This window comes from Tinamus guttatus, unplaced genomic scaffold (genome assembly GCF_059628265.1).
Source record: "Tinamus guttatus ecotype Peru unplaced genomic scaffold, ASM5962826v1 Tinamus_guttatus_pri_ptg000509l, whole genome shotgun sequence".
Lineage (NCBI taxonomy): Eukaryota > Metazoa > Chordata > Aves > Tinamiformes > Tinamidae > Tinamus > Tinamus guttatus.
Window position 1 is genome coordinate 657,967 of NW_028289043.1, and position 15,369 is coordinate 673,335.

Below are 15,369 nucleotides of genomic sequence, written 5' to 3' on the forward strand. Positions count from 1 at the left end.
CAATAAGAATTATTTTTTAGTTTGTCTGTTTTAAGGTTATGTTTATGGGTTTGTCAAACATCCAGCTCATGCAAACTGGCAAAACTCCACTGAAGTGAATGGAGCGATGGCACCGAGATCTGGCTGATGTTAACCCTTTGCCCTGCCAGCATTTGGCACCAAGAACAAATATGTAATCTGGGATTCAAAAATGAACACAGACCTCTAAAATCCTTTCTTGTTTGTAGCCTTTCCTGAAAATAAATGACTTGCTAAATATACCCCGGAGTGGCAGCTATAAAAGCCTTTTCATCAAACCATGATGCTTTCCTGCATTTTTTCATTATTTTTTTTTTAAATTATTTTTGAGGAAAGCCACATAGCTATTTAGATTTAGTCTTATGAGATAGCTACAAGCAGAGAGCTTGCATAAAGAATGACAGCTAATGGTAATGAATATAGTAAATGGGTGCCTATAAATATTTCGAGAAAACGAAAGTAAAATGGAGATTTTAGTTCTATAATATGCTCTGATGGATCCAGTTTAGTCACAGTGAAATTTTGATTAAAATTACGTACTCGAGGGGGGTTGAGGAAACCCGTTGGTCTTCCATTTATATTTTTGTTGTGATATATATTTGTCTATTAGCAATGTTTTCTTTTTCCTCAGTGAAAGTAGAAGAGTAAGATGAACAAGTAATTTAGTAAGTTAGATACTCTAACAATATGCTGCATAACTTTAGGATTATTCTGACACAACTGAGTCTGGAAGTTGTCTATGTATATTGTGTATGTGGGGTAGGTGGCATTATATTACTCTGTACATTAGCATAAATTTCAGTTGGGTAATTTTTTTCAAAACTACAGTTAAATCTTTTTTGTTGGGTAAATCTGCATTAAACAAGTTAGTACTACATTTTTTAAATAGATAGATTTGTTAGTATTTTTATTTTTATTGCATATGGGCTTATGTCTGCCCTTGCTGAATATAAGGGGAAGTCATTATATGCACACTTAAAAGATTACTAACAAGCTGAGGGCTTTTCCTCCTATTTTATTAGATGAAAGGGGACAAAAAAATAAGTGGTATGAAAAAAATCCTTTATTTTTTAAATGTGTAAAATTTTGTAAATTTTACAAAAAATCGTAAAATTTCCCCCTTGGAGATAGATGCTCTTTCTGCAGGGGCGGTTGCTGCAGAAAGATGATCCCCAACAGGGGTGCTGAAGAGACTGTGTCAGAAATTATTATTTTATTGTCTTTCTTCTCAATAATAAACACAGTAAACAGTGGTTGCTCCTATCCTCTTCTACTGCTGTGATCCCTAAAGCGTAGATCATGGCATTTTAAAATAGTCGGTGTGGCATCCTTCTTGGATTGACAGCACTGTTCGTCCTACCATACTTGTTTTTCTAGGAATCAAGCTTTTAATATTTGTTTTGGATAAAGAATATTTGTGCCTAGTGATTTGATATAGGCTTTTCAATACTCTGGCTTCCCTTTGATTCAGGTTTTCCCCAAGATGCTTAAGCTTTACAATCTTTAATGAAATTAACTCTTACCTAATCATGCTGCAAGAATTGCCTGTGAAGGAGCTTATTGTCATGTTGCTTGATTCTTTTCTCCAGGCTCCTGTTCATGCTGTGCATTGAGTGCTTCTCTCTTGTTCTCCTCAAACTCCACTTGTATTATTCAGTTGTCAAATGTTAATGTGTCACATCTATGGTTTTAAAAAGCCTTGAATTTTCTGAGAGGTTCCTTGGTTTGAGAAGTGAGTGACATAATTGATTGTCTTGCTTCAGTGGTTCAGAGGAGCCTTTGCAGGTGTCTGTCTTGTTACTTTTGCTTGAATTAGGTGGCATAAAAGTACACTTTTTTCTTTGAGTTCTTTATTGACATATATCTGTGAATCCAAGTTTTCTTTTCATCTGGCCATTTTAGCTATACCCTTAGCAGGTGTGTGATGATACAAATGTTCTTAAAAATAGTGTAGATCCAGGACTTTTAAAAATCCATTACTTCATTTTGTGGCTCTTAACTAGATAGGCAGAAGTACTGTTATCCAAAAAAAAAATGTACTGCCTGTCACTCTGAAGGTGAAGTCTTTGCTATGCTCTAATGTAACTGGGACCTAACTGTTTGCTGTCATTGAAAGGGGAAATCGGCCTTGTCACTCCCATGCTCCTGCTTCTTTCCATGTCTCCTGTGTCACTGTTCACTTTAACTGGATCAGCTGATTTATCCAATGTAAAATTGAGCCAGTCCAAGTAATCATTAGTTGACCTTCTGGGCAGTCACACAAGCCAGCAGGAGAGAAGAGATCGGATCGTATAGCCAGAAAGGTAGGAGGAAGGAGTGGAGTGGAAAAGTCTATTTTTGCTAGTACTCCACAGCTAGTATATGTACTCAAAAATAGCATGTATGTGATATTCCAATGTGTTATGGCCCTGTACTGAGATCCAGAGATTCTTTGAATCTGGCAGGACTGGATTTCCTGGTAGGGATGGGGCTTGTCCGTATGTCCCAACTGTGCATCCTTGTATAGGTTTACCTTGCACTTGAGTTTAAGACAAACCAGTGAGCTTTCTGGGTTTGTACCACCTGGCTTGAGGGTAGTTGCAACACCTGTGTAGTGTTCTTCATTTTTATTTATTAATAGGCATTTTTCCTTTTAAATCCACTTCAATTGCTTTTGTCAGCAAATAACTGACAGACCTCAGAAATATATTGGGAATGTACTTGGGAGGAAATTCCCAAACAGATCAATGTTATATTCTTACTACTGTGAAATTCACATATATTTCTATGATAAATGCTGCATTCACTCTCATGTACCTTTAGAATTTTAAGTTATATTTTATATCTTCCTTACTGACACATTCTCTTTAGGTGCAAACATAGATGACTTGGTTCTGCTGCGCACACAGATCTAGGTGGTGGCATGTATCACTATGTTGTTAACGAATATAAATAGTGAAGTTCTGTAGAATGTTCTTTGCATTAATAATGCAGTGATGAAAAGGGAGCAGCTGTGCTGGCGTTACTGCTTTGATCAGAAAGTGGTTGCTGGTGTGCAGATAGGTAAGTGAAGGTTAGCTGAGGTTAGCAAACGTGTGGCAGCTGAAGCAGTGAGTGACTAAGTCAGTGCTGGCTCCTCACATGCTCTGCTGTCCTTGGCCTGTTGTGTCCTGTTTATGAGCAGCTGCCTGGAAGACTTGCCTAGCTAAAGCAGGATTTAAAAACCCATATCCCAAGCAAAGCCTGCTGGCTGAGTGTTGGAAAAGAAACACCAGTGGTAATGTGATAATTTGTTGACAGTGATTTTTTTGCTGTGTTCTTGGTTGCATTAGCTGCCACAGGCTCCTCTTGTGGGCGTCCATCCGTGCTACGGGTGTCCATTTGGGAACGTGTGGATACCACTGAGCTATCACGTGCAGTGGGTTATTTCACATTGGCTTTGAATTTCTTAATTTCAACTAAGATATTAAAAAATGTTGATGGGGGAACTGTATAAAATATTTAGTTGCTTAGTGAAAGATTATACATTTGTTCAAGAGAAGTGCTGTAAATCATCCAGAAATTACAGGAATCGCTTAGTGGAATTCTGTAGCCTGCATTACACGGAAGGTTAATCATCATGGGGATGATTTAGCTTTAAAAATACCTGACTCTGTAAAGAATGTCTACTAAAAGACATTGCAAGAAGCTTTCCAGTTAATGCTGCATCCTTCTAAAATACAGCTTAAATATCTGGAATTTCTCATAGCTTAATTTTGCGTGCGAGTTCATTGCAGTGCTGAGGCTAGGCCTTTTCACAGACAGTGTGTGGCCTGAGCAGCCTCTAGTAAAGCAAGTTTTCCTGAGGTGTTTGTGTGGTGGTGGTGGGAGGTGTGTGTGTGTATATATATATATATATATATATATATGTGTGTGTGTGTGTGTATATCTATCTATATAGATAGATATATACATGGATGTTTGGCAGAGGGGTTGTCTTCAAAAGCTCTGTAAAAGATTTTGCTCTTCTTAATTGTGCCGTGTTTCCATATGAGCTTTAAGAAATTCACCTTGTCTTCTCCCCTCAGAGCTGTTGTTGTCCTGGGAGCTTTTGTCCATGCGTGTTTGCTTTACGTTGCCCGTGACAGTTTCTCTTCAAACCAGATGCAGTGCAGCAGTTCAGGCCGGTTTCAGTGCAGGCTGGATGTGTCCCCTCTTCAGTGCATGAAGTGGTGCTGGGACTGGGTCCTGCATCCCCGGCTGTGCTCCCGCTTCCCAGCGCTTCCGAGCAGCCCTACGGGGACGGGAAAGTGGTGGCCCTGACGAGGAACGGGCGACATGAAGCAGGAGGGAAAAGAGATGTTCTCAGCTCTCCTGAATTTAATGCCCATTGAGACTCTGCCAGAAGGCTTAGAATGAATCTGATGATTCACATTGTCCCATCCTGTCTGGTGGTTTCCAGAGCTTCCAATAAATCCTTGTTACATTTGCACTCTCCCATATTGTGTTTATTTAGAGAGGTGCAGTATAGAGTTGTAAATGGCTCTTCAGGGCTTCTTTTTAGATCCCTCTACATGTTTCAAATCTTAATGTGCAGGTTTCAATGGCAGGAAAACAAAAGCAAACTTGATACTGCTCCAAAATGCCTGAAAGTAGCTTTTAAAATTAATTAATTAACATCTCTGCTTACTTTCTGGGGAATTTTCAGGTCTAGAAACAAGTGTTTTGTGTTTCCACTGGCTATCCAAGTGTTTTCTTCTACTAACATAAATTATTGCATTTCTGGCTGTTTGCGAGTTGCAGAATACTTGTGTGTGTGTTTGTTGTGTGACTGAAAGAAAGCCAGTGATTCAGGAAAAAATATACGGCAAAGAGAGATGTTTAGTACCCGGTTGGTTTCTCTGGCTTTGATGGCTGCTAAGGAAGCTGGAGTTTTGGAAGCCTTTTGGCGGAGGTGGATCACAGGGTAGTGAGTTAATGTTTTCAGTGCAGCTAATCAGAATTTATCCCACTGCTTCGCTGACAGAATATTTAAAATATCAATTTCATTCATGTTATGTCAGCAGAATTCCAGAGTACATCCTGGTCCAGCCAAATTGGTAGCGTTCAAGCTGTTCATCAGAGGCCGGTACCTGGAGTTAACATGAAGGCAGTATGTTACTTGGAGAAAGTTTTCCTGTTGCGTTTGCTCAGGGTTTTGCCTAGGAAGCAAGTTTAAAAGAAATGAAATGCATCCGGCAGTGCTGATGGAGTAACACGGAGGTGGTAACTAATTCCAAGGCTTATTCAGGAATTCCCAACAATGCAACCAAACAGATTAAGAAAACAAGCAAATCTTTTATTCAGTACAACAGAATATACCTTTGTCCATTTCAGTATAATTTAATTTGACTAACAGCATATTGTTACTTAGTAGTTACTTTTTGCATTCACAAATCTATGCAGTATGTTTTGTAGTTGAATACTAATTCGAGTCTCTTTAATATTGCAGTCCACTCACATTGCTCGAGCCAGCTTCCAAGTTGATGCTTTTGGATCATCCTTCATCCTAGATGTGATGCTAAACCAGTAAGTAATGACGGTATCTTATTCTGTGTGTTCAGGATGTGATGCAATGAAATGTCAGCTTTTGGTAGTGGTTTTAGAGGTTCTTTTATGGCATAAATACTATTTTTAGGATCTTTAAAAAATACTATGTATTTACTAGATGCTATAAATAAATGCTAGTTCTAGGATTTCATTTGAATAGTGTATTTTAGATATCTTGTTTCCAAGTAGACTTTGCTATCCCCCTTGTTACTATCAGTTAATAGCTATTGTGCTGTAACTAATGTTGTTGTTTTATAATTTCATTTGCAATCTTTTTAGTTTACCATAAGGGCAAATAACTGTTTTGAGGCAGAACCTTGCTGGATATGAAAATACACAGTTGCTGAAAACTGGTAGCTGTTAGTGTTTTAATAGCTTAGTGCAAAGAGAATTGTTACTCTACAGATGAAGTGAATAGTTGTGAATGAAGCTTCTCCAGATGAGTTTAGTCTTTTGGGAACATTTTGGGAACAGAGAAGCATTTGAGAAAGGAAGAGGCAGGAGCACATTGTGAACTTCAGTCTAAGAAGAAAGACTGAACAGTAGTAAAATCCGATGTGAGATTTCAGCAAGTTTTCAAAGTTGCTTTTTGGCATGGCTGTCTTTTTAAAAACAAACAAACAAAAAACAACAAAAAAATGAGGAGCTAGTTTGCTTTTCTGCTGTAAAGTGAAAAGAGTTGATACTTTAATGAGTCCTCTTTATTGTATTTATGTTTAATTATTAGGAGCTGAAACTGTGATGATGGTTTAGTGTAAAAGGTGAACTGTTGAACTCCTACAAGTTTTTCTCCTTTAAAGACGAACAATGCAGCTTGCAAAAGAAGTCCGCTTAGGTGGAGTTCTTTTACTTCTAGGCACATTTGTAGACAGTGTCTAGTTATGTATATATGTTGAGTTAAAAAACGCATATGAATTGTTGCTGATTACAGAGGGAGGAAACACTGCCCTGCTAGAGAGGGAGGGAGAGTGACTGATTTAAATGCATCAATTTTTAAGTCTAAAGCAATTAAAACTAAAACACTTTAAAATAATGCTGAAGGAATGATATCCTGTTGGAAAACGCTAATTCCAAGAACTGAAGTGTTTGAAAAACTTATTTTTATATGTATATGAAGCATTACTGAGAAGAGTTTGCATAAACTTGTTTTTATTTTGGGTGGCAGATTGAGAGTGTGCTCATACTTTCTAAGGTCAGAGTTCCTGGCATGAATTTCAGATCATCTTAATAAAAGCAAATAAATCCACTCATAGGATATGAAAAGACAAACTAAGGATGTGATTTTTTTTTTAATGTGTTGTAACAGCTCTCTGGAGGTATTTTTTTTGTTTGCTTTTGCATAAAATATGTTTATACATTATATATATATATGTATATAAAAATATATGTGATTTGTTTTGAGCTGGATTCCATTTTTATGTTATTCTTCTTTTACTTTAATGACATTAGACCAATATTTGTATGAGTAAGGCTGCCAAAATCTGACCTTATTATGCTCAAGAGTGCCAGAACCCAAATGAAAGATGAATGTTTTCTAAGGAACTGTTATTTTTGTTATGTAGTATGAACAAAATCACAAATTGTGCAAGATGAAAAACAAGTAGGCTGTAAGGAAATTAAGGATGATATTTAAATCAAGATGTAAATTGCTTCTGAAATTGCATTTGCTTATGGACAGATCATCATTTAAAAAAAGGGACAAGAATACCAGAGCAGCATTTCAAATGCTTTCTTAATTACTATTCTTCTTCTTTGCAAAGGCTGTATATGCTTTTAACCTTACTAATATTGTTTTCTCTTGTTTTATTTTCTTATCCTCTATATTATATTATCTGTAGCTTTTTTTTTTTCTTAAATGTCCTGAGAGAAAAACACAATGTTTTCAAGGCAGTGGTTGCCAAATTTGGCCCACAATAAACTTATAGTTGAAAAACAGTTGACTGCTTGAAAGGAACAAGATTTTAGTTTTCCTCTGCAAATAAAAAGCACTGCTTTATTATTTATAGTTTAACTCATAATAATATTTTTTTAAAAAAGATGTGAGGCCAGCCTCTGTGTTAAAATTAGTTTTTAATACACACTTGAAGAGTGTTAGAGGAGGCGATGGGGAACAGAGAGGGAAAGAAGTCACTTAAAACACTTAAAAACAAGTCACTTGTAGGAGAGACTCCTCTTGCCTTTGCCAGTCTCCTTTGTTGCAGAATCAGAGGCTTAAATGTTTTGCAACTGGCAGCAATACTTGTACCTAGAAAGGCAGATCTGTGCACCACAGCCATCATTGGGAAAGTGGTTTGAAGACAATTATCAAATAAGCTTCTAGGTATTGAGGCAATGCACCCTGTTGTTCACAGGCTAGCGTATAGGACTAATGTGTCTGAACATATCTGAGCATCATCTCTAGTTGCAGTGTAAACAGTCAACAGTCACCATGAAAGTGTACGTTCTTCCATATGGAGTGAAATTCTTCCAAGTTATGAAGAAGAAAATATAAAAATTGTAGTAGTAAACAAAGAAGTCTAAATTAATAAACTAAAATACTTTTCCATTCCCTAATGTCTGCAGATGGATTATTTTCTTAGTTTTGGCTGCTGCTTTCTCTCTTTATAATATTATTACTCTGTTCTCTTCAATTCTCTCTTTTTATCTGACAATCAGTTGCTCTGTTTTCTCTGTTACATTTGTCTATACTTGGTTCATAACAGGGGGTTGTGCAACACTTTTGCATTTCATGTTCTGTTGTGTGCACATTTTCCAATCTTTCTTACTCAGTTCTCTGAAGATTCACACATTCCTTTCTCTTCTTTCTCCATCAGGAATAATTGTCCCTTCTGCTGTTGTTTATATATATGTATTTTTAGCTATTTTCTTCCTCTTCGTGTTTTTGTAATGTTTTGTTAAGGTTTGAGGCTAGCAGAAATTTTTATGGTCTCTTACCTGCCTCTTCTCCAGCTTGACATCCTCTGTTTTGTCTCTTTAGTGCTAGTGATTTGGGAGTTGGCTGAAACAGCTTTCTCTCTCTGGTCCTTTCCTTTGCCGTATCTCCAATCACTGTCCCATGATTAAAAGTCGATCTCTGCAGTGAACTGAAAAGAAAGAAAGGAGAGGAAAAAAATGTGAGGAGAGAGGGAGTGCTGGAAAGAAAACCAGGGGGCAGAGTTCACACTGATTCTAGATATTACAGAAAACCAAAAGACCAGATTGTGGCTATTCTACCAGTTATGTGGGGGGAATATTTGCATATTTGTTCACATTAAATCCAGATGTGAAGTACACTCAAATGTTAAGTAAAATAATATTTGGGAAATTAAAAGGCCTAGAAAGATGATAATTACGATGTTTCCTTTTGCTGCAATGGTAACATTTTCTTCAGGTATCTCATCTTTCTGTCCTGTGAAAGTGTCTCTAGAGTAAGCATTTTTAAGGTAGTGTTAAGATAGTGTTTCTTTTTCAACTTTTTGTTTTTTCTGTTCAACTGACTAAAGTATTTACAAAGGAGCTTTTAGATCAAATTAGCTGTATATCCGAGAGGCTCAATCCCTCAGGCAGAGCTTTGGAAAAGCGTTAGCTGCAGCAGTGTCTGTAGGAGGCCGCTGCCTCGGCCTCCCTGCGCAGAGAGACCTGCCCATCGTGGAGCTGTGCGCGGCGGTCACTGCCGCTGCGGCAGCCTCGGCCTCCCTGCGCGCGGAGCCCTGCCCGTCGTGGAGCTGTGCGTGACGGTCACCGCCGCCACGGCAGCCTTGGCCTCCCTGTGTGTGGAGCCCTGCCCGTCGTGGAGCTGTGCGTGACGGTCACCGCCGCCATGGCAGCCTTGGCCTCCCTGTGCACGGAGCCCAGCCCGTCGTGGAGCTGTGCATGACGGTCACCGCCGCCATGGCAGCCTTGGCCTCCCTGTGTGTGGAGCCCTGCCCGTCGTGGAGCTGTGCATGACGGTCACCGCCGCCATGGCAGCCTTGGCCTCCCTGTGTGTGGAGCCCTGCCCGTCGTGGAGCTGTGCATGACGGTCACCGCCGCCATGGCAGCCTTGGCCTCCCTGTGTGTGGAGCCCGGCCCATCGTGGAGCTGTGCGCGGAGGTCACCGCCGCTGCGGCAGCCTCGGCCTCCCTGTGTGTGGAGCCCTGCCCGTCGTGGAGCTGTGCGCGGCGGTCACCGCCGCCATGGCAGCCTTGGCCTCCCTGTGTGTGGAGCCCTGCCTGTCGTGGAGCTGTGCGCGGCGGTCACCGCCGCCGCGGCAGCCTTGGCCTCCCTGTGCGCGGAGCCCGGCCTGTCGTGGAGCTGTGCGCGGCGGTCACCGCCGCTGCGGCAGCCTCGGCCTCCCTGTGTGTGGAGCCCTGCCCGTCGTGGAGCTGTGCGCGGCGGTCACCGCCGCTGCCATGGCAGCCTTGGCGCGAGGCCTGCCCGGCCCTAGGCCTGTGCGTGCTGCCGCCGCCTGCGGCCTTTCCTCCTGCCGAGCACAGCCAGCGCTGGCCATCCACCCAGAGCTCTGCGTGAGCTGCATGGCAATTAGGGGTGCTTATTTATTTATTTTTATTCTTTCTCCATGAAGTTTCTTTCGCTGTGGTAGAGTTTGTGGCTCAGTAAATGGAATTGTTTTTCTTCATGCAGGGTTTTTTCCTTAAAAGTTGCCATGTGATCATGTACGCTTTCATCTTGGTTTGGAATTGGTTAAACAGCAGAGCTCGTCAGGAAACTCGGCATGTTTCCGAAGCTGCTTTTGCGACTGTGAAACCCTTGCGTCTGTCTAAGGGGGCATGGGCCACAGTGCTTCCATTTACTGTAAAGCAGCAGAGACCCCATTGCAGATGGACCAAAGAGAGCTGTAACTTTGCTGGATTGGGGAAGTGCATGCTGTAATACAGGTTGTTTATCAGTTTGTTCCCTAATCATGTTTTTTTTTCTTTTTTGGGGTGGTAATGAGCACATCGGTAGTGAGAGATCCTCAGGTGTGTTCTGGTGATGGGTACATGCTCTGAAGGCTCACAAACAAACATAAATAAGAGTTTCAAGCTGATGTTCAGCACTTCAGGGCTGCTCCATCCCTCCTACTGACATCTGGTGACGAGGATGGCAGTGCAGTCGCCACCTGCACTCCCTGCTTGCAGCACAGAAACCTGATTCTTCCTATCCGGGTGTTTTAGTGGGAAACAATCGATAAGAAGTAGGTGAGGCCAGAAATGTTCCCAACCACTGCCCTCTTTGGAAAGCACAACAGCACTTCACTTCCCAGGAATGCCTCATCATGTTCCCGATGTGCACCAGCAATGTATAGAATTCCACAGTCAGAATAATCAAAGACATTCAGGAGGCTCAAAATTTTCAAATGAGGCAACTTTTCAAAAAAACTGAAAATATTGGGAGATGATTGCCTTTTTCAGTTAGTTTCTAAAATGTAGACAAAAAAACCAGCGCCTCTTCAGATAATACTGATAGGTATCTTGTATACTTTGATCATATTTTAAAATATTTCTGGGTAATGATTCTTGAAGATTCCTAGCAATCTAAAAATTATTTATTCTGCTGTGCCATGGAATAGTGTTTAGAGTAGTTCTGGTGAGAAGGATACAGACTTTCCTCATTCTTTCAGGGTAATATTTATTAGGAATGTGCTCCATCTAGGGTTTTGAAAATCTTACAGCATCAGATCATAAACTTCATCAAAAAAATGCTGAAAACAGACACAAAATAAAAGGCAGCTTGACAGACAAGTGCCAGCTTTTTCTCTGAGACAGACTGCTAGAGCCTTGTTTGTCATTTCTCTTGGCAAATGGTCTCTAACACCGATATCAATGTGTCTTGTAAGCTGTAAATAAAAAACATATTTCTAAATTTGCTCTGAATTGTAAACGTTTGACCGTGTTGAATTCAAAAGGGGTAGCTTCTTGACATGATTTGGAAAATGCAGTTACTCTGTTTTTGACTGTTTCATCTTACTTCTGTGCTGCCCTTGCTAGGTCTCGTCGTCTTTGTGATCTCCTGAAAAACGCCGCTGCACAGATACCTGGTTTCACACGATGGTAGTTACAGCTCTAGGTGGGAGCTGACAAGTCAGTCATTCCTGCTAAAAATGTGTTGTGGTCTTTGTGCTCGCTGCCGTTGCTCATGTCACGAGTCTAGGTAGCCACTTGGATGCCTGGCGTGTGGGTGATGGTCAGATCAACTGGAGGAGGAAAACATTCAAAATGTTTTTGGAGCCTCCCTAAAGCCTAGCCCAGCCCCTCACTAGTTACTCGAGTGCCTTTGGTACCTCCTCCTTGGTAGCACAATACAGAGGTCAGGTCTTCCAGGTGAGGTGCTGGTTGATGCTCTGCTGTTGTGTTTCCAGCTTATTGTTTGACTTGGGATTCATGTGACTTTTAGCACGTGCTCTGTGATCAGAGCCTTCCCTGGCCAAACCAGGTTTTTCTCTCACAGTGCTGCTGTGCAAAGTCCTTTCAGTTTTCCTGCAAACTTCGCTGAAAATTCTCCTTTATATTATAGCTTAACTCTGAAAGTTGATTTTGTTCTCTGGGAGGCTGTTATTTTGCATCTTCAATTATGACACCACATTTTCAATAGCAAATTGTGCACTTTTGGAACAAAAATCTTTCTGAGTGGCTTATGACTTTAATCCTTTGGAAAACGTCAGCTCTACAGAGACTTTTCTAACTACTTCTATGTATGTGGTCTAAAAGAAAAGAAAGGAGGAAGAGGAGGAGAAAAAAAGAAAAAAAAGAGAAAACTCAGGGTTGTGCTAGTGTATTGCTACCAAGCAGGTTATGAGGATGGAATGACTGGGACTGTGTAGTTAGACCAGTGTAGCAGTATAACTAAGAGTTCTTATTTTTTATTATTTTTTTCCAATTTTGTTTTGAGCAAGTATGGTGATGAAGAATTTGTCAAAATAGACATTGTTGCAACAGATAACTACTCTGTGTTAGAAGTTTGGAGCAGAAACCGCTCTGTCATATTGAGTTGTCCTCCCATGTCAGTCCCTTTGGCCTATCTGCCTTTGTTACCTTTCAGCATATCGATTGAGCTCCTGGATCTTTGATAACACGGCATCTTTTAAGTCCTTTAATCATTCCTGTGCCTTGCTTCTGACCTCTCCAGTTTATCAACATCCTTGCTGGAATTTAGGGTCAGGATTGTATTTCAGCACATGCAGGGGAAGCACAACCTTTCTGTTACCATTTGGTGTAATAATCATACAAGCACTAGTTTTACTTCTGTGTCAGAGTGGGAAGTCTCATTCCAGTGATTATCCATCCTGATTTCCCAGATTTACTTTTAAGTCCATATTTCTGAGATTCAGAGATTAGAATTCACTATTCTCTAAATACGGATTGCATTCTTTGATCTTATTATATCAACACTATCACCCTTATTGAATTTGAATGCTGCATAAGGAAAATACTTGATTAGTTTGACAAGGTGATTTTTCCATAAACCTATGTTAATGGAATGTTATACAGAACAATTTAAATGAAGGTAATATAATTACTGATAATTACATTTAAGATAAATTTTGAAAAGGTAATTTTGGTAACTCTGTTACATTTTATTTTTGAATACTACTGTTTACTTTTAGATTAACATTTCTGCTGTGATTGCTCTTCTATTATTTTCAAAGTACGATTTTCCTTTTTTCCCCTCCCTTTTTTTTTTTTTTTCCCTATTACCTCTCTACCTGGATGCTTGGAGATTATATATATATATATATATGTGTGTGTGTATATGTATGTATATATATATGGCATGCAAGCCCACTACTAGGTTGCTTTTTCAGAATCACCACAAAATAAAATTGTGGTTTGGGTTACAAGGCTTTTTCCTTGAGTGAATGCAGAATACGGTTGCACAGATTTATCAAGGCGTCTTCAATGATATAAGATATGAATGTAAAGTACTCGTAACTTTTAGAACGTTGTGATGCTACTGTGTTGGAGGAACCATTCAGTATCGTAGCTCTCTAAATAGAGTCAGATGGCAAATGTCATTTCCTCTGAAGTTAATGGAAGACTCCAGGGCAAGCCTCAGGGTGCAAGGAAGGAGGGGAGGGAAGGGTGTGCATAGCAAGATGTATAAATATGGTGTTTGTGCATTTGTGCTTTGTGAGATGCTCACCCTCATGTTTACTGATGTGAATTTATTCTGCCGATGTAATGTTATTGTCAATACTCCTCTAAAATTCCTCTCTAAAATAGTATGCATGTTTCCATTGGCCTGGCAGATACAGAGGCTGTCCTTTGTTTTTCTGTAAATAACAAACACTAGTCTTAAAAACTTAGCTTTGCTAAAGTGAAAATAGTTTTTGCCAGTGAATTTAAGGGAAAAGGGATTCAGATAGTGGATTACATTGAGCATTTGTTCATTTAGTGTCAACTACTGATAAGAGCCATTGAAATGGGCAGTTTTGCTACTGACTTCAGGACTGTTGTACCAGGACTTGGAAAGCTTATGGGATGGAAATGCTTGCATAGAACCTTCTTGATATTCTGGTTAAAATGAAAAAAAAAAAGGTAATTTCTTTCATTCATCTATCTCAAAGTGCATCACTAGAAGATAGTTCCAAGTATTGGTATGAGAATTCCTCAGATGTCTCTGAAATACCACTTAAACCGCAAAGGTTTCTTGACTTCTCAGAAAAATAACATTTGAAAACATGACAGCATTAGTACCAAGTAGATTGCACTTTCCAGATGCCTTTTTATTTTATTTTTTTTAAACAAAAGAAATTATAGAGAATGTAAGAGCATGTATTACAGAGCATTTGTTTGTGTGGAAATGCAGCCATTAATTGTTCTGGGGAAATACAGAGAGATTTTTCACGTTTCAGATATGTTTTTACAATAAAATTGCTTCAGGTGGAGGTGCAATCAGATTGCCTAACATGTTTCAGTGCTGCATGTCCCCAAGTGGCAGTGCCTGTAGTTTGTGGATTAACTGTTAAAGGTGGAATTATGTCCTCACATGCTAATATTAATCTGGTCATTAGAGTTTTTATTTTAACTTTTGGATTATATGTACTTTACTATAACTTCTGTTACGACGTAGGAAATAATGATCTTTTGTGTGTGTGCTTTAAAAATAGAAATTGTATGTTGTGGACCTTTTAGCATGGGGCTCAAATAATATCCTTAGCTAAGCAATGAAATGAGTTGAAATCCTCTTTCCTAGAGAAGGATTTGGGTGAAGCATGTAGAGGAATAAAGATACAGAGAATAAAAATAGTAGAAGTTATTAGGCTTTTTAGGGGGAACTGAAGGACCTATAAAAAGGCTGAAAGAGCTATCAGCAGACAAACTAATAATGTTTAATTCTTCAAGATCCTTATATGAGGAGTAAATAATTCAAGCCAGTTGCTCTCGGGATAGTGCTTCTACTTAAGGAAAGTCAGCCCAGAGCATGAATGAACAGGCACTATTAAAGCAACGTTTTATTTGTCAGCATATGGGACATCTTACCTAAGCAGGGGAATGCCAGGGCTCGATGTGTGCACAAAAATCTACTCAATTCTTCTCAAAATACCTGGGTTTTGTTGCTTTATTTGCAATGGCTCTGACAGAGACAAGGGCTAGGCGTGAAGTTACTGCTGCTTGTTTCTGCGCTTGTGAGAAATTTAGGTAGGGTTTGTAATGATTTTTCTGGTAAGACCAGTGCGTTATCATTGACTTACAAGTGGGCAAGAGTAGTCTCTCTTTAAGCAGATTTCTATACAGTGTATGGTCATTAGTGTAACCATTTCTGTTTGGTTGGGGCCTGTTTGTGAGTAAAACCTCAGTTAGGGACAACTGTATCATCTTCGTTAATGAAGAAAGCCATGAACAG

The 15,369-nt window shown here is 39.7% G+C and overlaps 1 protein-coding gene across 4 annotated transcripts in view; it reads left to right on the forward strand.

Moving 5' to 3' along the window:
- The window catches only part of ADAM22 (ADAM metallopeptidase domain 22), a 126,202-nt gene that overhangs the window by 10,038 nt on the left and 100,795 nt on the right, over nt 1-15,369 (forward strand). For all 4 annotated transcript variants that reach the window (XM_088533546.1, XM_088533543.1, XM_088533545.1 and 1 more), the window contains one exon: nt 5,468-5,544. In XM_088533546.1, coding sequence (XP_088389672.1) covers nt 5,534-5,544 — 11 coding nt within the window. In that variant the 5' untranslated portion in view covers nt 5,468-5,533. Of the gene's footprint in view, nt 1-5,467; nt 5,545-15,369 lie in introns of those variants that run through there.